This window comes from Leopardus geoffroyi, chromosome E2, assembly GCF_018350155.1.
Source record: "Leopardus geoffroyi isolate Oge1 chromosome E2, O.geoffroyi_Oge1_pat1.0, whole genome shotgun sequence".
NCBI lineage: Eukaryota > Metazoa > Chordata > Mammalia > Carnivora > Felidae > Leopardus > Leopardus geoffroyi.
The window spans coordinates 17,079,523-17,103,105 of record NC_059335.1 but is presented as its reverse complement, the minus strand read 5'-3'; the positions used below and the strand labels follow the sequence as shown (position 1 = coordinate 17,103,105).

Here is a 23,583-nt window from a genome sequence, read left to right as displayed (position 1 = left end):
TTCGTTCTGGAAACATGCTTGTTATCCAAACTACATATATATACATATACATGGAATCTACTCCTGAAATCGCTGTTGCACTAAAGGCTAACTAATTTGGATGTAAATTTTAAAAAATAATAATAAAATTAAAAATTAGAAAAATAATTATTTGTTTATTCAACATATAACTCCTTTATTAGGTATATGTGTTGCAAATATTTTCTGCCAATCTATGCTTTGCCTTTTCATTTTCTTAACAATGGTTTTTGAACAGCAAAAGGTTTTAGTTTGTTTGTTTTTTTTAAGTTTATTTATTTATTTTGAGAGAAAGAGAGTGCAAGCTTGAGTAGGGGAGGGGCAGAGAGGGGTAGAGAAAGAATCCCAAGCAGGCTCCGCACTCTCAGCACAGAGCCCAGTGCGGGGCTTGAACCCACCAACTGAGAGATCTTGACCTGAGCTGAAATCAAGAGTCGGATGCTTAACTGACTGAGCCACCCAGGTGCTCCAAAATGTTTTAGTTTTGTTTTTTGTGTTTTTTGTGTTTTTTTTTAATTTACATCCAAATTAGTTAGCATATAGTACAACAATGATTTCAGAAGTAGATTCCTTAATGTCCCTTACCCATTTAGCCCATCCCCCCTCCCACACCCCCTCCAGTAACCCTCAGTTTGTTCTCCATATTTATGAGTCTCTTATGTTTTGTCCCCCTCCCTGTTTTTATATTATTTTTGTTTCCCTTCCCTTATGTTCATCTGTTTTGTCTCTTAAAGTCATCATAGGAGTGAATTCATATGATTTTTGTCTTTCTCTGACTAATTTCACTTAGCATAATACCCTCCAGTTCCATCCATGTAGTTGCAAATAGCAAGATTTCATTCTTTTTGATTGCCGAGTGATACTCCATTGTATATATATATACCACATCTTCTTTATCCGTTCATTCATTGATGGACATTTGGGCTCTTTCCACACTTTGGCTATTGTTGATAGTGCTGCTATAAACATTGGGGTGCATGTGCCCCTTTGAAACAGCATACCTGTATCCCTTGGATAAATGCCTAGTAGTGCAATTGCTGGGTCGTAGGGTAGTTCTATTTTTAGTTTTTTTAGGAACCTCCATTCTGTTTTCCAGAGTGGCTGCACCAGCTTGCATTCCCACCAACAATGCAAAAGAAATACTCTTTCTCCACATCCTCGCCAACATGTTTTGGCCTGAGTTGTTAATGTTAGCCATTCTGACAGGTGTAAGGTGGTATCTCATTGTGGTTTTGATTTATTTTTGTTTTTTTTTAGTTTTTTTTAATGTTTATTTGTTTTTTGAGAGAGAGAAACAGACAGAGTGTGAGCAGGGGAGGGGCAGAGAGAGAGAGAGGGAGACACAGAATCCGAAGCAGGCTCCAGGCTCCGAGCTATCAGCACAGAACCTGATGCGGGGCTTGAACTCACAAGCTGTGAGATCATGAGCTGAGCTGAAGTCAGATGCTTAACTGACTGAGCCACCCAGGCACTCCTCATTGTGGTTTTGATTTGTATTTCCCTGATGATGAGTGAAGTTGAACATTTTTTCATGTGTCGGTTGGCCATCTGGATCAAAATGTTTTAGTTTTGATAAAATCCAAATTATTTTCCTTCTTTCACAGTTCATGCTTTTTGCATCCTGCCTGAAAAATATTTCCTAAGTCAGGGTCAGAAAATTTTATCTCTTTGGTTTTTAAACTTTTTTTTTTCAACGTTTATTTATTTTTGGGACAGAGAGAGACAGAGCATGAACGGGGGAGGGGCAGAGAGAGAGGGAGACACAGAATCGGAAACAGGCTCCAGGCTCTGAGCCATCAGCCCAGAGCCTGACGCGGGGCTTGAACTCACGGACCGCGAGATCGTGACCTGGCTGAAGTCGGACGCTTAACCGACTGCGCCACCCAGGCGCCCCTCTTTGGTTTTTAAATGAATGGAAAGAGGGGCACCTGGGTGGCTCAGTAGGCTGAGCATCCAACTTCGGCTCAGGTCATGATCTCGTGGTTTGTGAGTTCGAGCCCCACGTCAGGCTCTGGGCTGACAGCTCAGAGCCTGGAGCCTGCTTTGGATTCTGTGTCTCGCTCTCTCTCTGTCCCGCCCCTGTCTCTCTCTGTCTCAAAAATGAATAAAACATTTTTAAGAAATGAATGGAAAGAATTCAGGGTTGAGCCGTGAATAAAAAAGATGCTCGGGTGCCTGGGTGGCTCAGTCAGTTGAGCATCCAACTCTTGATTTTGGTTCAGGTCATAACCTAACACTTGTGAGATCAAACCCTGCATCAATCTCTGTGCTGACAGTACGAAACTTGCTTGGGATTCTCTCTCTCCCTCTCTCTCTGCTCTTCCCTCATTGGTGTTCTTTCTGTCTCTCTCAAAATAGATAAATAAACTTAAAAAAAAGTGGGGGGCTTCTGAGGGGCCCAGTAGGTTAAGCATCTGACTCTTGATTTCAGCTTAGGTAGTGATCTCAGGGGTTCATGAGTTTGAGCCCTGCATAAGGCCCCTCACACTAACAGTGCAAAGCCTGCTTGGGATTCTCTGTTTCCCTCTCTGCCCTTCCCCCACTTGGATTATCTCTGTCTCTAAAAATGAAATAAATAAGTAGGGGTGCCTTGGTGGCCCAGTTGGTTAAGTGTCCAACTCTTGGTTTTGGCCTCAGGTCACGATCTCAGTTTGTGAGTTTGAGCCTCACATTGGGCTCTATGCTGACAGCGTGGAGCCTGCTTGGGATTCTCTCTCCCTCTCTCTCTCTCTCTCTGCCCTTCCCCTGCTCACTCTCTCTGTCTCTCTCTCAAAAATAAATAAATAAACTTAAAAAAAATTTTTAAATAAACATTTTTTGAAAAGTAGTTTATATATATATAAAACCATCTCAGAGGTAAGAGTAAATTAAATTTTATTTGCTTCTCCCATAGATTGTGATATTTGAGATACACATACTATTTTAATGAATATTCCTTTTGGTCATGGTCAAAATTTATAATCTCATTAAGCATCACTATTCCAGGTTGGCTTCAAACTACCTCACGTCAAAATTTAGGGAGAAAAATTAACATTAAAAGTGAAATAGACTATTTTCATAAACTTTCTAACTTTTAACATGGTCACATAAGTAGAAATTGTAAAGAATCCATAATAAGGAATACAAGGAACTTAATTCTGTTGTTGCATACTATCATGCAGTTTAAATTTCCTTTGGAAAAAGATATCCATTTAGCTCAGGTTCTTATAGTATAATCAGTTGTATATGGAATCTACAGTGATAAATCATATTCCCTTATAATCCATAAAGTTTAAATTATTAAAATTCCTTATTTTAGAAGAATTTATGATTTGGGAACTTAAGAACTCTAGGATAAGATTACTTTAATCCATTTTTATTTTCTTGTTAAATTTCACTTTATGAAATGGCTTTCATGTTCCATAGAACCTTAAGGAATATAAATTTTTTTCTTTTAACATTAGATTGCCAGGGTTCATCCATATTATTGTTCAATACAGTCCATTCATTTTGACTATTCTGTGATAAAATAGTCCCTCCCCCCCCCCCCCCACCTTATCCACAGTTTTGCTTTCCATGGTTTCAGTCATCTGTGGTCAACTGTGGTCCAGAAGTAGATGATCCTCCTCCTGATGTATGGTCAGAAGGTCAGTGTTAGCCAGACACTGCATCATAATGCCTATGTCAGTCACCTTACTGCATCTCCTCATGTAGAGATTTTATCATTTCACATCATCACAAGAAGGGTGAGTACAGTATAATAGATATTTTGAGAGAGACCACATTCATATAACTTTTATTAGAGTATATTGTTCTAATTGTTCTATTTTATTATTAGTTGTTATTGTTAATCTCTTACTGAGTCTAATGTATAAATTACATTTTATCATAACTATGTCTGTATAGAAAAAAACATAGTCTACATAGGATTTGGTACTATCTGTAGGTTTAGGTATCCACTGGGAAGGGTCTTGGAAGTATACCCCCCCCCCCAGATAAGGAAGTACTATTATATCCTATGTTTATACCATATTTACTACTGTATTCTGTGTTTACACCTACCTTTTTTTTTTTGAGACTTCAAAGACAGTTCTTTAACTACTTGGGATTGTTTTCCCCATACCTTCCAACACTAGGCAACCATTTACCTATTTTCTGTCTTTATGAATTCGCCTGTTCTATACATTTAATATAAATGTAATTATATAATATGTTGTCTTTTGTGTCTGGTTTCTTTCACATAGCATGTTTTCAAGGCTCATCCCTTGCATGTGTCAGTACTTCATCCTTTTTATGGCTGAATAATAAATACCCTGTTGTATGGATATACCATGCTTAATTTATCCACACATTTGTTGCTGGACATCTAGGTCATTTCCACTTTTTGGCTATGGTTATTAATGTTGCTCTGAACATTCATGAAATGTTTCTGTGGACATATATTTCTCTTTCTCTTGGGCATATATAGCTAAGAGTGAAATTGCTGGGTTATACGTTTTATACCTTTAACAGTGTGGGGGACTTCCAGACTGTTTTTTAAAGTGGCTGCAGGGCGCCTGGGTGGCACAGTCGGTTAAGCGTCTGACTTCAGCTCAGGTCATGATTTTGTTGTTCATGAGTTCGAGTCCCACGTAGTAGGGCTCTGTGCTGACAGCTCAGAGCCTGGAGCCTGCTTTGGATCTGTGTCTCCCTCTGTCTCTGCCCTGCTCACGCCCTGTCTCTCCCTCTTTCAAAAATAAATAAACATTAAAAATATTTTTTTAATAAAAAAATGAATAAACACAAGCTCAGTGTTGCCAAACTAATAAAAAACACCTTTGCACGTAGGGATAGATCTTTCATAAACATTAAATGTTTGATAATGAATGCAAACCAACGGGAGCTAAACGCCAAAGGACTGCTACCAGCCCTCTTCCCTCATGTAGATTATGACATTAAAAAAAAAAAAAAATCCTTTTCTGTGTTATCTTCTTTCAATGCCCAGTTCAGAATTTCTGAATTTGTATAGATTGTGACAAGGAGAACCCCAAATTATTATCACAGAAGAGTAACAGGAGGAAAGATGGAATTTAGCAATACCACATTTCTGAAATCTATGTGACATTCCTATAAAGTTTCTTTTGAGTGGCTTTAAGTGTTTTCTATCCCACCAAGTTACAATGCATAAGTACCTCTTCAAAGCTATCATTTTAACAAAGGAGGCACTCCACAAAGAATTAAATACAGAGGATAGAAAGAAAATGTGCAGAAGTGTTCTAAGAGAATAAAAACAAAAAACAATGAATTTGAAGGCTTGCTTTAGGGTTTCCTAAGCCAAGTTGTTGTTTTTTTTAAATATATGTTTCAACCAAAATCTATTGATAATTTAGTTATAAAGAAGACAGAGATTGTACCCATCACACACACCTCATTATGTTCCTGAATGTGGCTCTTTCAGTCTTGATTGGGTACCTGCACCTCTTGGAGGGACACAGGAATTTTGATCACAAACCTCATCTATAAGATAAGAAATGTGGTTTCTCTTAGTATTAAAATATATGGGAAGCAGAGTGGTAACAATATTTATGATTGAACACAAAGTATGGCCAGTTGTCAGCCCTCTCCAGTGAATCTCCAAAGAAGGGAGGATGATTTAAATAGCTCTAAATGGACAGTATGCTATGTTAGCTCAGAAATCAATTGCTGAAATCCACCACCATCAACCTAAAATCCCCAGTCCCAGGCTAAAGAATTTTCTATCTTCCTCAGTGACATCATACCACCCATGCGTGGTTACATATATACAGAACTTTACTCTGCACTCATATTCCTGAGTAGATTGAGATTACGTGTTTGTTTATGAATCACTTGGCCAGGAATGGTACTTAGGTTGAGAAATCAGTTTTATCAGAGGAAAAATAGCTGGTCCTTATAAGAGCAGAGGTATCAAATTATTTTTTATTCATATTGGTATACCTCCATCAGAGGAGAAACACAGGTAAGAAAGCAGCTGGTTTCCTAGGGGCACCTGGGTGGCTCAGTCAGTTAAGGATCTTATTTCGGCTCAGGTCATGATCTCACAGTTCGTGGGTTTGAGGCCCTGCATTGGGCTCTGTGCTGACAGCTCAGAACCTGGAGTCTGCTTTGGATTCTGTGTCTCCCTCTCTCTCTGCCTGTACCTCACTTGTGCTCTCTCTCTCTCTGTGTCTCAAAAAATAAATAAATAAATGTTAAAGAAAAAAAAAAGCAGCTGGTTTCCTGAACAGAAAAATAGGAAAATTCTTTCATAAGGTAAGTTGGATTTATCTTCTAGGCTCACAAGAAAACACAAATTTTCTACTTATGTGTTGAAGCACATAAAACAAGGTATGTATTGGTTGGTTGAAGAAAATGTCATCTGATACTTGCAGGAAACCCCGTATTTCCTTTAGGAGAAATGGTTTGCTAATTCAGTGTTTGCAATAACTTTATAGAACTACTGCGAATAATGGGAATTGACTGTATTTTAAGCTCTGCAAGCCAGTCTGCATAACTAGTCAATCCTGCCCTTGTAGCTTAAATGCAGCCATAGACAATGAATAAATGAACATGGCTATGTTCCAGTAAAACTATTTATAGACACTGAAGTTTGAAATGCATGATTTTTTACACGTCACAAAATATTCTTCTTTTTCGATTTTTTAAAACCATTTTAAAGATATCATTCTTTACTCACTAGCCATATACGTGGCAGGCCAGATTTGTAATTTGTCAACCCCTGCTTTAGAATAACTACAATCTAAAATTTTATTTACTAGTTTTATTTTTAGTAATAATAATATTGGCATCACAATTTTAAACTATTTTATGGCCATTCTAGACTACTGCAACTATATAAATATGTTAATATTACTAGGAACCAGGATTTCTAGAGAGAGATTATTAGAGGAAAAAAACAAATATAAAAGGTAAGAATAAAACCTTGTAACATTACATTTGAATTAGTAATGTCAGCATGAATGAATGCTTTGAGTCTTAAGTTTCTTGCCTTCCTTTAACAAAGAGAAGAGTGTCTGATCTAGAACCCAAGATATTTGACTCCCTAATCCTGGGTTGTCTGCTCTAGCCATAGTGCTTCTCTTTTAGGTAAAGATGTTTTTTTCTTTTAACATTTATTTTTGAGAGAGATCAAGCATGAGCAGGGGAGGGGCAGAGAGAGAGAGAGGAAGAGACAGAGAATCCCAAGCAGGCTCAGCACTGTCAGCACAGAGCCCAGTGTGGGGCTCCATCTCACAAACCGAGAGATCATGACCTGCATCAAGAGTCAGATGCTTAACTGAGCCACTCAGGGGCCCCAAGATGTTTTTTCTTAGTCTGGGCCTTCTTAAATCCTCCCAACAAAGTCCCCTTAACATTAAGAGGAACAGCCTATTCTGGAAATCTGGGGAAGGAGCAAATAAACTATTCCAGGACAGGATTTTCCTTTGAAATCTTATGTTTAAAGCTATGTTTATTTATATTCTCCATAATAAACCTGTGATTAAATGTAAATACACAATTTTCCAGAAAAATCAGTTTTTTTCACCAAATGCTTCAGTAAAGATGATGCTTCTTGAAAATGCAACATTCCTTTCTCATTTCAAAATTGAGGCGAGTGAGGCTTTTGGTCTCATCCAATCATTCCACATCGTCACAGTCCCGCAGGAACACACCAGAAGCGCGCGCGCGCGCGCGCACACACACACACACACACACACACACACACACACGCCACAATCAGGCACACACTGAGGGACTCCCATCCAAGGTCTGCAGGGAAGGCCTGGGGAAAACGTATCTATCAGAACCGTGCCACCTAAATGTTCAGAGTCAATTACAGACACGTTCACAGACCCATTACCTCGCAGGCCAACACAACATTCTTAGTCCTGTACAGTCTGACACACAATCCAGTCAAAATCTCCCTCACAAACCACATTCCGGTCCTCGAAGTAGCACTTCACAAACACAAACCAGCCACACCCAATGAGAAAGTCGTACCCAGAACCACTCCAAAGATAGACACACAGTGCCATCGAGTAGGCGGTAGGGAGAGTCACATTTATGCATATCCCCCCTTTAATACGCCGGTTGTTGGTTCCCGCCACGCTCCAGGACCTGCCGGGACTTTCTTGGGACAAAGAGCCGGGAACGCCGCCCGCTCAGGAGCTCGCCTAGATCTCCGCCTCACGCGGCGAGCGGGCGGGGTGGAAGCTCCGCTCCCCGAGGCTGGCGGCGCCGGCGCACTCAGTGCCTACAGAGCGAGCTCCCAGCAGCCTCCGCGCGCGGCCCGTTAAGCCCCGGGGGCTGTGTACTTGCAGGTTCCGTCCCATTCTCGCTTACACTGAGCATCACCGTGAGGCAGGTGCGACACCCAAGGTGAGCAGTCCCGGTTCAGAGGGTCGGAAAGGCGTTGCCGCCTGGCCTGGAGATTAGGAGACAGAAGGGAGGCGCTGCAGTACCGCAGAGTGTGGCGAGCCTCTCACCTCAGGCCCGAGTGTGCGTGAGAACGGCAGTGGTGTGTGTGGTTGTGTATCTGGGTGACCGTGGGCGTGACGGGGCCCGAGTGTGGCATCAGGACTGTGTGTGGCTGTGAGGTCGGAACTAGTGAGTGATGGCATTTGTGTGGCTGAATTGGATGCAGATCCTCTTGTGTGACGGAAGGTTGCGTGACCGTGGACTATGTGACTCCGACCCTGGCGTCGCAGCTGATCTTCTGCCCTCTAGCCGCACGCGCCCGGCGGCAGAGAAAAAGCTCCCAGACAGATAGCTGAGCGCCAGCGAAAAGGCTCATACCCGATCTTGGGATGAGAATGTTAGAAAAGAACGTGCCTCGCAGGCAGGTTCCTGGGGGTGCCCCCACCCACTACATCTTCGGATGCGCGCGCGGACACACGCGCGCGCACACACACACACACACACACAGCTCTGAGGGGTCCAGCTGCAGGTTTCAGAACCACCGAGTTTCTTCCGGGAAACTGCCCAGAAGTCCGATTCCCGCCGCCTGCCTCCCACAACCGTGACTTTGGCCTTTTTCTAATACTAGGAAGGGTCAACAATATTCTCCCTCTTTACTCGGTTTATGTGTGGGTGGTTGGTGGGGACAGATGGGGTCGTGGCGTGCCCTAATTGCTGGGCTGGGCTCCAAGAAAGGCCTGTTGTCCTAAGATTCCCTTCTTCCTCAATCTTGTCAAACCCTAAGGAAAGGGCTCTGAGGAGGAGGAGGAGAAGGAATGCTCTTGTCCATTTTAAAAAGTTAAGGTCAAGGTGAGTGGGTATTTCCTCATATAATATGAAATGCATTTTTATTTTTTAGGGCATGGGAACATTTGCTTCCTTTTTAAATTTCCTGTCGATTGAGTTAATACTTAGGCTACCTACCTAGTGCCTATATGCACTTGTCCATTTGACAGATACTTCCCATTACTTCTATGAGCTTTCTTTTTAAGTGTAAAGCTCTTAGAACAGCTCCTGACACTTGATAAGTATTTAATAAACATTAGCTATTTGTTAATGTGATTTTGGGCAATTCCCCACCCACCTCCAATAGATCAGGAAAAATGAAAATACCAAGCTAACTGTGATGGGGATTTCTTGGTTTAAAAAAAAAAAAAATGAGATGCTCAAATGGTCTAGAACAGAAATTCTTAACCAGAGGTAATTTAAATACATTTGGAGCTTTCAGGGAACCAGAAACTCCTTGAAGTTGTATTTAAGTTGTTGTAGATATTTGTTAATATGTCATTTTTATGGGGAGGAAGTCCATAATTTAATGAGATTTTCAAACATGATCCTAAAAAGATTTAGATCTACTGGCCTAGAGTCAAAGGCTAATATCTGAGAATGTACTTTGAGATAACAAATAAAATTAGTGTCTAACAATAGGAAATTCTTAAGTCACACTCCATCCCTGTGATGCAATTTTATGTCATTAAACATGTGAATCATGAGAAGGAAAAAATTAAAAAAAATTTTTAAAGTCTATTTATTTATTTTTGAAAGAGAGAGAGAATGGAGAGAGAGAATCACAAGCAGTGGAGCCTGACATGGTGCTTCCGAACCATGAGATCATGACCTGAGCTGAAGTCAAGAGTTGGATGCCCAACTTACTGAGCCACCCAGGTGCCCTGTAAATGATAAATTTTAAGCAATAGTCATAGTTTTGAACAAGATGACTCAGGAAAATTTTAATTACAGATGAATCCCTTTTAGTAAACTAGGGATTTGTAGAAATTTTGCAAGGATTATATCTAATGTGAAACTATAATTAGTTATGCAGTGGAGAAACACAGAGAGAAAGCCTCTATTGTGTACCAAATACTCCTGTCTGCTTTGGTGTATTTTTACTGAATTTAAGAATGCTGCTTACCGTGGGGTGCCTGGGTGGCTCAGTTGGTTAAACTTCTGACTTCTGCTCAGGTCATGATCTTGAGGTTTGTGTGTTTGAGCCCCGTGTCCGGCTCTGTGCTGACAGCTTGGAGCCTGCAGCCTGCTTCGAATTCTGTGTTTCCCTCTCTCTCTGTCCCTCCCCTGCTCATACTCTGTCTCTCTCTGTCTCTCAAAAATAAATAAATGTTAAAAAAAATAAAAAAGAATGCTGCTTACCTTGATTGTGTTCAGTCACAGAATAAGGTGAAGGCAGCACCTTGTTTTGGTGAAGAACAGTAAAAAAAAACTGATGAGTGTTATTTATTTCTGCCATACTGATTTTTTTTTTTTTGAGGAACTTACTCATTTCACAGTCCTATAGACTCCTTTCTCTTAACAACTAAAAGGTAGTTCCTCTCCTCAACTCTTTTTTATTTTGTTTGAAAATAGTTTTTGTTTCTGATGATAGAATTAATGCAGGTTTATTATAAACAAGAAAAATATGCAGACCTAAGGAACTTATAAAGAAGAACATTTAATTTGTTCATAGTCCCATCATACAGAGTTAATGAATATTGGTACTTTGATGTTTGTTTTTCCAAATCTTTTTTCTGTGCGCTTGTGTACATATGTTTATTTCGTAAAATAGAATTACAAAAATTGATTATTTAAGGAGATACTCTCCAACATTTTGAAAAGAAATCCAGCACAGTCATAAGATTTATTATATTGCTGTTTGTACAGAGTAAAGGAGAGTACAGTGGTTTCCCTCTAATCTGAAATTTTTTTCAAGACTTTATACCTTTTAGGATTATGGAAACATTTATCAGGGCAACAAATATCAAGTAAGATATCTTTTCAGAATTGAGGTGTTGTGTGTTTTTTTTTTTTTTTTTTTTTTTTTTTTTTGTGGTTCAAGGTTGCTCCTAAGTAGAGATTTATAATAACAGTGGAACGTGGTAGTAATGATAAATAATTCAGGCATGTTATACAGAAGAACTTGATCAAATGTTTTTAATGTGTTAATGTGTTCAATATGATACCTTATCAAATTTCTTGAGTTTTATGATGCCAAGTGGTGTTTCTTTGGAACTGCTAGGACTAGAGAGCAAAAGGGACTTTGTTCTACTTCTTGATTTTTATGAATCTTTTTTGCTAATATTATTTATTAAGAAGAATTACATTCTCAAACAGTTCTAAAATTTACTAATGTTGTAAGAAAGAGGAGTCCTGAAAATCTCACTATAAGAGAAAGGAGAAAGGGCATCCTAGTATTAAAATTATTAAAGGGACGCTTGGGTGGCTCAGTTGGTTAAGCATCCAACTCTCAATTTCGGCTCAGGTCATGATCTCATGGTTCATGGGTTCAAGCCCTGCATCAGGCTCTGCGCTCACAGTGTGGAGCCTGCTTGGGATTCTCTGTCTCCCTCTCTCTCTGCCCCTCCCTTGTTCATGCTCACTCTCAAAAATAAAATTAAATTAAAAGTAAAATTATTAAAGATAATTTACCAAATAATTAAAATGCTTTTACTAAAGATACTTTTTTAAACACATGGAATAACGGGCATGTAATTTTTTCATTTTATTTATTGCTTGTAATAAAGTATTTTAAGTGCTTTATATGTATTATATTACTTAACCTTTACAATAACCTTATAAGGTATACACTGTTACTATTCTCCAGTTTATCTAAGAGGAAGCAGTGGCACTGAAAACTAACATGCCTGAAGTCTCCCAGTTGATAACATCAAACCTCAGATTCATATTCTGGATCCTGACAACAAAGCCTGTGTTCTTCATATGTGAGAGTCAGTCACTTCCCACCATTGTGGATATTCTTTTTGGTCTGCCTATTGCACTTGGAAGTTTATCATGGATATCTTTCTTCATGAATTAATATGAACCAGTACCATTATTATTAATAATTACATAATATGCCATCATATTGTAGAACCTAATTTATTTAGCTGGTTGCCTTACTGTTAGGTTTTCTGACTTTTGGTTAGAAAGTATTCCTTGATGAACTTCCTTGTATATATCTCCTTGTATACTTCTATAAAAATTTTCCAGGGATAAATTCCTAGAAATGGAATTTCTAGGTTGAATTATTAGACATTTTATAAAGTACTCACAATATGCTTGATCCTATGCTAGTACTCTGAGGGTGAAAGACTGACTAAAATGACAAGTTGATTTTTTTTTTTAATATGAAATTTATTGTCAAATTGGTTTCCATACAACACCCAGTGCTCATCCCAACAGGTGTCCTCCTCAGTACCCATCACCCACCCTCCTCTCCCTCCCACCCCCCATCAACTTTCAGTTCTCAGTTTTTAATTGTCTCTTATGTTTTGGCTCCCTCCCTCTCTAACCTTTTTTTTTTTTTTTTTTTTTCCCCTTCCCCTCCCTCATGGTCTTCTGTTAAGTTTCTCAGGATCCACATAACAGGGTTGATTCTTAAATTATTATCTATCGGGGCGCCTGGGTGGCGCAGTCGGTTAGGCGTCCGACTTCGACCAGGTCACGATCTCGCGGTCCGTGAGTTCGAGCCCCGCGTCGGGCTCTGGGCTGATGGCTCAGAGCCTGGAGCCTGTTTCCGATTCTGTGTCTCCCTCTCTCTCTGCCCCTCCCCCGTTCATGCTCTGTCTCTCTCTGTCCCAAAAATAAATAAACGTTGAAAAAAAAATTTTTTTTTAAATAAAAATAAAAAAAAAATATTATCTATCAACATAGATAAAACTGTATAGGAATTAGACTAAGTGTGATAAAGGTCACTGAAGAAGTTAGCTTGGGAATTCCTGGGAAGAAGATACATTATCTGATTATAGCAAGCTTTATCAGGTTGTAACCAAAAAATGCCAAATCCAGAGGATTTCTGTATAGGTAAATGGACTGTATGTAAGAGGTGTTATGCCTTATGGTTTTTATTCTCATGATGTTGATGCAAAGTGAGACCAACAGGGCAAAAGATTCAGCACCTCTTTGGAGGGCATCATGGCTAAAATGACTGGTTCAGAAGCAAGATCAATGCATTAGTACAGAAGTTAAGAAAGGCAGCAGCAGAGAAACAAGGCATTAGATGGGGGTGTTTAACCATTTTTTTCTAGGCAAAACTTCAACATACATGAACAAACTTAAAAATCATAGAGTTGGGTCAGCTATTGGGAGCTAGAAGAAAAATATATAGTAGCCTTTTTCCTCCAAGTTCAAGAGGTGACTGCTTCAGAAGTGAGTCTTTTTCACCTATTTGAAGAAAAGCTTCCCATTTACAAAATTTCAAAAATATCTTTCCAGAGTATATATTGCCATATAAAATTATAAAGTAAATATAAGCAAAAAGAAGAAAACTAAGATCAAAATGGGGAAATTAGCAATCTTTGCAGATCTTTTTTTTTTTTTTTAATTTTAGAGAGAGAGTGTGTGAACACAAGCAGGGGAGAGGGAGGCAACGGGAAAGAAAGAGAATCTTAAGCAGGCTCCATGCTCAGCACGGAGTCCAACAGGATTGATCTCACGACCCTTGGATCATGACCTGACCCGAAATCAAGAGTCAGATGCTTAATTATACTTTACTAATGTATTCATAATGTCCATTTTATTTTATTTTATTGAAGAATATTTTATCTTGAATATTTTGTATGTCCTTATATATTTTTAAAAGCTTAGATTTTGTGATTATCATGCACATGCACAAATATATATATATCTTTTTTGCCCTGCTATAACAGGATCACAGTACTCACAACTGTTGTCACCTGCATTCTTCACTCAGCAGCATGTAGTAAACATATTTCCATCTTTCCAATTAAAAGTCTGTATTATCATTTTTTAAGTGACAAGCTTTTTCATTCTGTGGGTGCTTTATAATTTATTTAATCTATTTTCTACTGAAGGATTTTTAGATTCTTTCCAGCTTTTTTCCATTATAAATAATGTCTGTCACTACATTCTTACATCTTGTACATATATACAATTATTTTCTTTAATCCCCAGAGTAGAATTTCTGAGTCAGAAGATTTGCATGTTTTAAATGCTGCTGGGACATAATTTTTTTTAATGAATGTTTATTTTTAAGAGAGATAGAGCATGAGTTGGGGAGGGACAGAGAGAGAGGGAGACACAGAATCTGAAGCAGGCTCCAGGCTCTGAGCTGCCAGCACAGAGCCAGATGCGGGGCTCGAACTCACAAACCACAAGATCATGACCTGAGCTGAAGTCAGATGCTTAACCTACTGAGCCACCCAGGTGCTCCCTGCTTGGACATAATTTTAAATTTACACAATCTGCAGGTTAGAGTATTCATTTCCTTACAAACTTGCTAATATGGGCATAAGTACTCCCAAAGTGAGATTTAATGTCTTTTGGTGGTTTCACATGTTATTTCTATTTTTTTAGGTTTATTTATTTATTTTGAGAGAGAAGGAAAGAGAGAGAAAAAGCATGAGCGGGGGAGAGGCAGAGAGAGAGGGAAAGAGAAGGAATCTCAAGCAGGCTCGGCACTGTCAGCGCAGAGTCCAACTTGGGGCTGGAACTCACAAACCGTGAGATCATGGCCTGAACCAAACAAAATCAAGAGCTGGATGCTTAACCCACTGAGCCACCCAGGAGCCCCGTTATTTCTATTTTTTAATGAGTCCTGCATGCTCATGTTTCTCCCATTGGAACAAGAAATTCTGGGTTTCAGAGACCAGAACTAGAGTTGATTAAGAGCTGACTTTGGTTAGAAAAATGAGGAATCCAAATTCAGCTTTGCTACTTAACTGAATTTCTGCAAGTGGTTTTACTTTTATTGTAAATATTCTGGTCCATTGCATAGATAATTATTATACTACATAGCAATCCTAAGGATCCACTTACTGTATATAAAATGCCTATCCTATGGAAGTCTTTGAAATAGTTATGTGTTGTCTACCTGTTGAGAGCATGTATCCACACCTTTTCAGCCTAGGTTGTAAGAAAGAGAATGGTAAATAAAGACATGTAGGAAAGCAGTGTGGTTGATTCTGATTGAAAAAGTGATGAGCCCAGAAGATTCTGGAAGTTATTGTACAGCCTGGCAGGCTGGTAGGGTTGCCAGTGCAGCAGTTTGACAGTGGTTAATGACTGCCAGGGTTGGGACTTAGGAATTTCTCTCTTTGTATCTGATGAATCCAAGCAAGCCTGCAAAGCTTTGAAAGATATTCTTGTTTAGATGATGTGGCCCTTTATCAGCCCTGGAATTTTCGAGGAGGGATTAGATTTTCCAGATGCCCTCAAATCTCCCTCAGTGTGTGTGTGTGTGTGTGTGTGTGAGAGAGAGAGAGAGAGAGAGAGAGAAGTTCAAGGGAGGGGAAAAGGACATTAACTCCAGCCATTTTGTGAGTTCTGAGGACTATCTCATCTCATGGCTTTCTTTTCTTCCCCCTAGCTCTGGCCTCTGTGAACCCTCCAGGCAAGTAAACTCCAAGGAAGACTGACCAGTTCTTGAGTTTCTAAACCATGGCCCATGTAAGTTACTGTTTCTTTCTCCTGAAAATACAGTCATGTTAATGTCCTATGAACATTTCTTTATCCTGAAACTTCCTACCTATCAGAGTCCCATCTAGGAATCTTCTCCCAGTCCTCCAAATCCAGTGAGGGATGAGGCTATTTAGCACAACACCTGTCCTATGAGTCCTCTTTTTGCCAGTCATTATTCGTGTATTCATTGAAAAAAAAAATCATTTAGCATCTCCTATGTGTGCTCAATCTTTTGCTAAGAGCTGCAGTGGGGCAGAAGTGAAATCGCTTGAGGGGGATGTTTGACCATCTTTGTGAGTTGATGAAAGAGGATGAGCGCATTTGACTACTCATGGGGAAACTGAATGTTTCTGGATTTGAGTTTTCCAAGTATGTAAGATAAGATTTGCTGTTGGTTGGCCTCAGCCTCAACATATGGTGAGCTCACTTGCTTTGTGAGGCTTTTAGGATGGGGTACAGATATAATTGGGTCTTGCATGCAAAGAGATCAAGGACCTTCCCTAGGAATCCCTAAGAGTTATATACTAGGATCAGGGTTCCATTTGTAGTTGAACAGGATATGCTGGTCTAGAATGACATCTCTGTGATTCTGGATCACCAGTATCCAGAATCTACATCCATATCCTCTAAGTCAGGAACAAGGAATGTATACAGTGAGTGATGGAAAATGATAAGTAGGAAAATCATGCAGATACATAGTTTATAGACCTTTACAACTGAGGAGAACCTTAAATATTTTGTATAGACCAAAATGGAAGAATGATAAAGTCTCATATAGCCCTCACACAGACTATTATACAATTTTTTAGACTTCATTAAAGAATCTGTCATAAATGGAAAAATGCTTATGATATGATCTGATTCAATGATGAACTTGGAATAAATTATTCATATCCTTTTCTAACATAGAAATATTATAAGGAAACTTTTTAAAAATCTGTTCTTTAAAGGGAAAGGGTGGAAGAACTACATTTCTTGAGACTTTATGAGGGAGACATGTAACAGGCACAGGCTTATATACAATATTTCATTTAATTGGAAAACTGATTTTTTTCTTTCCCAGACATGTTTGGATGATCAAGATACGCCAGAGTATTCAAGAGGCTGCACCTATAGCAACAGGATTCTTCAAGAGCACATAGGCATGCTGCTTCAGGCACACTCATTTCCTAACTCACTATATTAAAGGCTTCCAGCCCAAGCCTTTTTGTTTGCCATATGGTCCATTTCCTGCAGTATCTCTTCCATCTTAAAACAAATTTTCTTTAATTTCAATTGTATTATATGGTTTGTCATTGCAGAGATCACTGATGTTCAGTGATGTGTCCATAGTCTTCTCTCAGGAGGAGTGGGAATACCTGGACCTGGAACAGAGGGACTTGTACAGAGATGTAATGTTGGAGAATTACAGCAACTTGGTCTCACTGGGTAAGGTCATCCGCCTGTAGACATGTTTTCTGTAATTTCTGCTTTTTTCTCTGGAAATTTCAGTAATATCTTTCAAGAAGCTATCTAAATTTCTGCTCCCTATTCTCAGGTAAATGGTTTGAACTTTATTTGTTTGAAAGTGAACACCTCTGTTAGGCATATTCATCTTCCTTATTCTTTTTTTTTTTTTTTAATGTGCCATCTTCCTCATTCTTAAGTGGCCTTTAGGCCTTCCTTATTGATGAAAAAAGGGTGGATTTGAATACAGTCTTACTAGTGTCAAAGAAATCAGGTTTCCAGGGTACCTGGGTGGCTGAGTCATTCAAGTGTCTTACTCTTGATTTCTGCTCAGGTCATGATATCACGGTTCGTGAGTTCAAGCCCCATGCTGTTATCGCGGAGCCTGCTTGGGATTCTCTCTCTCCGTTTCTCTCTCTGCCCCCCACCCCCACCCCGCTTGTGTATGCATGCTGTCTCTCTTCCAAAATAAATAAATAAACTGAAAAAAAAAAAGAAATCAGGTTTCACTTTGTATGTGAACTCAGAATTGCTATAGGTGTTTTGTTATTTGTTGGTATACCTATTAGGAAAATAGCTAGACCATGTATCTTGGTTTTAATCTACCAAAAGAACAGATAATCTTTGTAGTGTTAAGTTGGATCAACAGGATTTATTTACAATTCAAGACAACTCATTCCTTTTGTTAATAAACATATTCACTTTTACCTACTTTCATGATTAAAAATTAAAAATCCAAGAACTTTGCATTTAACATTATATTAATATCATAAGAAATAACAATAAATGCTTCTGGAAACTTCTTGTTTTCCCCTCAGCAAAATAACAATGACAATAAATAATAATAGCTAATAAAATACATTCGACCCTTGAACAACATAGGAGTTAGGGATGCCAATCCCCTATGCAGTCAAAAATCTGCATGTAACTTTTGACTCCCCAAAGCTTAACTAATAGCCTACTATTGATCACAAGTTTTACTGATAACATAAAGTTGATTAACACATATTTTGTATGTTATATGTATTGTATACTGTATTCTTAAAATAAAGTAAGCTAGAGGAAAAAAAATGTTAAGAAAAGCATAAAGAAGAGAAAATACATTTACAGTACTTATTTATCAAAAAAAATCCACATATACGTGGACTGTTGCAGTTCAAACCTGCATTGTTCAAGGGACAAGGGTGTATATAGTGCTTAGTATGTAGCCTAGGCAGTGTTTAGATATAGGTGTATGTTAATATAACTGTCACAACAATTGTGTATGAAGGGTACAATTACTATTCTTAAAACTAGGATGTGTGGCAGAGACAGGATTTGAACTTGGGCAGTCTGTGCTCTCAACCACTTGCCTCAAGAAGGATTATTTGTATGAATATAAATTAATCTATTTATTATGTAACCTTAATATGAATGTTTTCTAGCTATCTTGCCCTTCTTTGTTCTAAAGGCTTTATCAATTACCATCTGACCTGTAGTTTATTAAGAAGTTAGCCAAGATTGAATCAAAGTAACTTTGAATTTATTTTTTATTTCCATATCACCTTACATTTCATTTCTTCTAATCAGGATGCTTCATTTCTAAGCCAGAGGTGATTTCCTTGTTGGAGCAAGGAAAGGAGCCCTGGAAAGTTGTGAGGAAAGGAAGGAGACGATATGCAGGTGAGTGAGCCCCAATTAAGCAGGGGGAAGCCATCACCAGAGGAAACCACACAACTAGTTAGGGAAGAGGCACACTCTACTGCTGTTGTTTAGAAAGTCCTCTTTAAAGATCCAAGGCCTGGGGTGCCTGGCTGGCTTAGTCGGTAGAGCATATGACTCTTGATCTTGCAGTTGTAAGTTTGAGCCCCACGTTGGGTGTAGAGATTACTTAAAAATAAAGTCTTTAAAAAAATTAAAAAATTAAGGTCTAGGGCCTGAAAGAAAAAGGTCTAAGACCTGAGGAACAAGTTAAGGTCTTAGCAGGGGATACATATAGAACTATTTATTTATCCATTTACCACTCTTTTGTTGTTGTTGCTGTTGTTCTTTCAAATTTTCCTCCTCTTTGAAGGGGGCATGGGTGGAGAGGTGCTCTCTTTGTTCCCTGATGACAACCATTCTATCTATATTTTGATTCAGCTGCTTTCTTCTTTTGTATTTATAAATAGTAGATAGTTAGACTAACTGACTGATTGACTTATCTACCTACCTCTGAGCTGGGCACTGTGCTAGACACTATCAATATAGTAGTAAATAAAGCCAATAGAGTCTCTGTCCCCCATGGAATTTACCTTGTAATAAGAGACACATAGTAACTATAAATAAATAGGAAATACAATTTTAGGGGGCACCAGGGCGGCTCAGTTAAGTGTCCGACTCTTGGTTTCAGCCTCAGGTCATGATCTCACGGTTCATGGGTTTGAGCCCCGTATCTGCCAACACAGAGCCTGCTTGGGATTCTTTCTGCCCCTCCCCCACTTGCGTACACATGTCCAGTCTCTCTCAAAATAAATAAATAAACTTTAAAAAAATAATAAAGATAGATAACTTCAGGTAATAAGAGAGTACTATGAAGTAAAGTAAGCAAAGTAAGAGAATAGAAAATGGTGTAGGATGGAAAGCTACTTTAGGAATGGTCTGAGAAAACTTTTTTGGGGAAATAAAAGACTATAAAAAGAATATACTTGACATTCTAAGAATACATATATGTTTTATCAGCAATCACAGTTTTATATGAATTACTCGAAGATAGATCCTTAGATCGTAGAATTTCATTCTCTGCTTTTTTCCCTGTGTATATATATATCTACCTTCATATCAGGAAGAAACATGAATGTGATAGACTATAGGAAGAATGATCCCTTGGTTTAGCTTCCACCTCTGTGCTATTTTAATCTCTCTTTGAATGTCTTTAAAAAAGATCCTCAACATTCTTTATATAGAGAGGTATATGTTGTCATTCTGTATTTTGCTGTCTGTACATTCAGGTCTGGCTGAGGAGACTCATTTTAGGCTAAAAGTTCTTGTTGTAACAGGGCCATTTCAGTGCCTACACTATCTATAATGTTATATGTTCTGACTCACTCTCCACCACAGGAAGGAAAAACATGCTTTTTGTCCCAATCCTAACTTACTTTCTTTTTCATACTTAGGTAATTAAATGACATTTACAGTTATTAATGCTGAAAAAAAAAAAAAACAATGAAATGCAGAGTTTCCAAATGAGTAAGATAATGTAAGTTTAATCAGGAAGTATTCAGCCAAAATGACAACTCTTGACTCAAAATTAGACATCTTAAACAAGATCATTTTTTTCTTTCATTTTCTTTTCTTGCTTTGTTTCTTTCTTCCTTCAAGTAACTTTTATTGAAGTATAACTTGCATACAGAAGAGCAGATAAATGAGAGAAGGCTTTTTTGAGGAGGTGGTATTTGAGGAGAGATGTGAGCCTCAAGCCATGTGATTCTCTAGGGCAAGAGCATTCTGAGCCAACAGAAAAGGCCTAAGGAGGAAGATAGCTTTGCATGTTTGAGGAGTAAAAAGAAGACCATTATGGCTAGAGGAGGAGGAAGGGAAAAGAAAGTAACAAAAGATGAGATCAGAGTTAGGCAAAGGTCAAGTAATATAATCATTAAGAGAAATTGGAAGCTATAGCCTGCTATATAATCTAAAATGATCCCTCTGGAATGCAAACTGGTGCAGCCGCTCTGGAAAACAGTGTGGAGGTTCCTCAAAAAATTAAAAATAGACCTACCCTATGACCCAGCAGTGGCATTGCTAGGAATTTACCCAAGGGATACAGGAGTACTGATGCATAGGGGCACTTGTACCCCAATGTTTATAGAAGCACTCTCAACAATAGCCAAATTATGGAAAGAGCCTAAATGTCCATCAACTAATGAATGGATAAAGAAATTGTGGTTTATATACACAATGCAGTACTACATGGCAATGAGAGAGAATGAAATATGGCCCTTTGTAGCAACATGGATAGAACTGGAGAGTGTTATGCTAAGTGAAATAAGCCATACAGAGAAAGACAGATACCGTATGTTTTCATTCTTATGTGGATCCTGAGAAACTTAACAGGAACCCATGGGGGAGGGGAAGGAAAAAAAAAAGAGAGAGAGAGAGAGAGGTTAGAGTGGGAGAAAGCCAAAGCATAAGAGACTTAAAAACTGAGAACAAACTGAGGGCTGATGGGGGGTGGGAAGGAGGGGGGGGGGGGGGTGATGGGTATTGAAGAGGGCATCTTTTGGGATGAGCACTGGGTGTTGTATGGAAACCAATTTGACAATAAATTTAATATATTTAAATTAAAAATAAAATAAAATAAAATAATCCCTCTGGTTGAGTATGTAAGCAGGAAGGACCAGTATGGAGGCAATTTCAGCTGTTTGGACTAGAAGTAATGGTGGTTTGGATAAGAATGGCAACAGTAAGAAAAAACAAAAAAACAATGGCAACAGTAGGAGGTAATAAGAAGCTCTTAGACTTGTGATATGTTTGAAGGTAATGCCAAAAAGAACATGCTGATAGGATCATAAGTGGATTAAGTGGGAAAGATCTATCAAAGGAAGAGATAAGGGTGTTAGCTGGGTAAATAGAAGCACAATTTACTGAAGTGGGGAAGATAAGAAGAGCAGGTTGGAAGGTGGACATTGAATTTCTGTTTTGGATATTTTTAACTCTGAGATATGTTTCTCTTTGAGATGTTGATTAGGCAGCTGAATAACCTGGAGCTCAGGGAGAAATTATGGTCTATTGTACATCTGGGAGTCTGTGGTTCAAATTTAAATCCATGGGTCTGAACTGGATCATTTAAGGAAGACATGCTTGAAGGAAGAAAGCAGACAAGGGAAACTGGCCTGAGGATTGATTCATGGGGCACTTCACCATTTAGACCTTTGAAAGAGGGATAGCAAAGGAGATAGAGAAGGAACAGCCACTGACATAAAAACAAAATGTTTCAAAATGAGAGTAGACAGTGGAGATGGAGAATTCATCCCAGGTTCTGGCAAGTGATTTCAGTGAAGTCTGGGTGAAAACATGATTGAAATGACATAACGAGAGAAGGGTAGGTGAGGCAGTGATGAGAATCAGTATAAGAATTCTTGGGAGGAATTGTGTATGAAAGGAAGTTGGGAAATGACATTCATAGTTACACTGGGGATATGAGTTATAAGCAGTGTATTTTGTGATATATTAGAACATGTTTGTGTGTTCATGAGAATGATTCTGTAGGTGGGGGAAACTGATGCAATAGAGAAAGAAGATAATTGTGGAAGCTGTGTCCTTGAGGTGGGAGCGGAGGAAAGGGCATAAGATCCAGAGAATAAGGTATAAAAAAGAAAACAATGTAGTTATGAAGGCAGGTTGGTCAGAGGTGGTGGAGAGAAGATAGCATATTCTGTTGTTGCTATTTTCTCAGTGAAGAAAGAAGATAGTCATGAATAGAATGTGAAGATTATTCAATATTAGCATTCAGTGTGGACTTATTCAGAATGTGTTTAAAATTGATTCTCAGAAGTACAGTTTCTTGGATGTCAGGCTTTTATTAAACTTAAATGTAATTATTATATATAGAGAGAGAAAGTTCTTATATTTTTCTGTATTCTCATTAACAGTCTTTAATATATTGAATAGAAATCCTTTGGTTGAATAGAATTGGGACTGGTATTTGGTTTGTTAATTCATAAAAATGGGTTAGATATTTTATTTTTTTAATGTTTATTTATTTTTGAGAGAGAAAAAGAGAGTGCAGGGTAAGGAGGGACAGAGAGAATAGGGACAGAGGATCTGAAGCAGGCTCTGTGCTGACAGCAGAGAGCACGATGTGGTGCTTAAACCCGTGAACCGTGAGATCTTGACCTAAGCTGGTCAGATAGATCCTCAACCAAATGATCTGCTAAGATGCCCCTAGAGATTTTATATATATATATCATAAAAGTATTTTAACTCTCAACATGAAAATGTATCTTTGTTAATTCAGTTGAGATATGTCTAAGCCTGCCTTTCTAATGTGTCTCATCATATTTAATTTTTCATCTAAACCACATACATAATGCATAGTTTATTATTTCTAGTTAAAAAGAATTTTTTTAAACAAATCTAATATATTGTAATTGAAATTAAATCAGTGGTCACTTCAAGAGTGTGGGGTGGGATCAACTAGGGAAGAGTACAAAAGAGCTTTCTGGAGGATAGACTTTTTTTTTTAACTTTATTTATTTATTTTGAGAGAGAAAGCATGAGTAGGGGAGGAGCAGAGAGACAGTAAGAGACTCTCAAGGC

The 23,583-nt window shown here is 38.5% G+C and overlaps 1 protein-coding gene across 3 annotated transcripts in view; it reads left to right on the top strand.

The window, feature by feature from the left end:
* ZFP82 (ZFP82 zinc finger protein) overlaps positions 1-23,583 on the top strand; it is a 69,915-nt gene that overhangs the window by 38,170 nt on the left and 8,162 nt on the right. Inside the window, exons 1-5 of one of the 3 annotated variants that reach the window (XM_045441119.1) lie at positions 7,537-8,373; positions 15,770-15,849; positions 16,925-17,003; positions 17,163-17,289; positions 18,877-18,969. The exons of 1 other annotated variant lie outside the window; for it this stretch is intronic. In XM_045441119.1, the coding sequence (XP_045297075.1) occupies positions 17,172-17,289; positions 18,877-18,969 (211 nt within the window). In that variant the 5' untranslated portion in view covers positions 7,537-8,373; positions 15,770-15,849; positions 16,925-17,003; positions 17,163-17,171. Of the gene's footprint in view, positions 1-7,536; positions 8,374-15,769; positions 15,850-16,924; positions 17,004-17,162; positions 17,290-18,876; positions 18,970-23,583 lie in introns of those variants that run through there. One more of the 3 variants, XM_045441118.1, reaches the window with a different exon arrangement.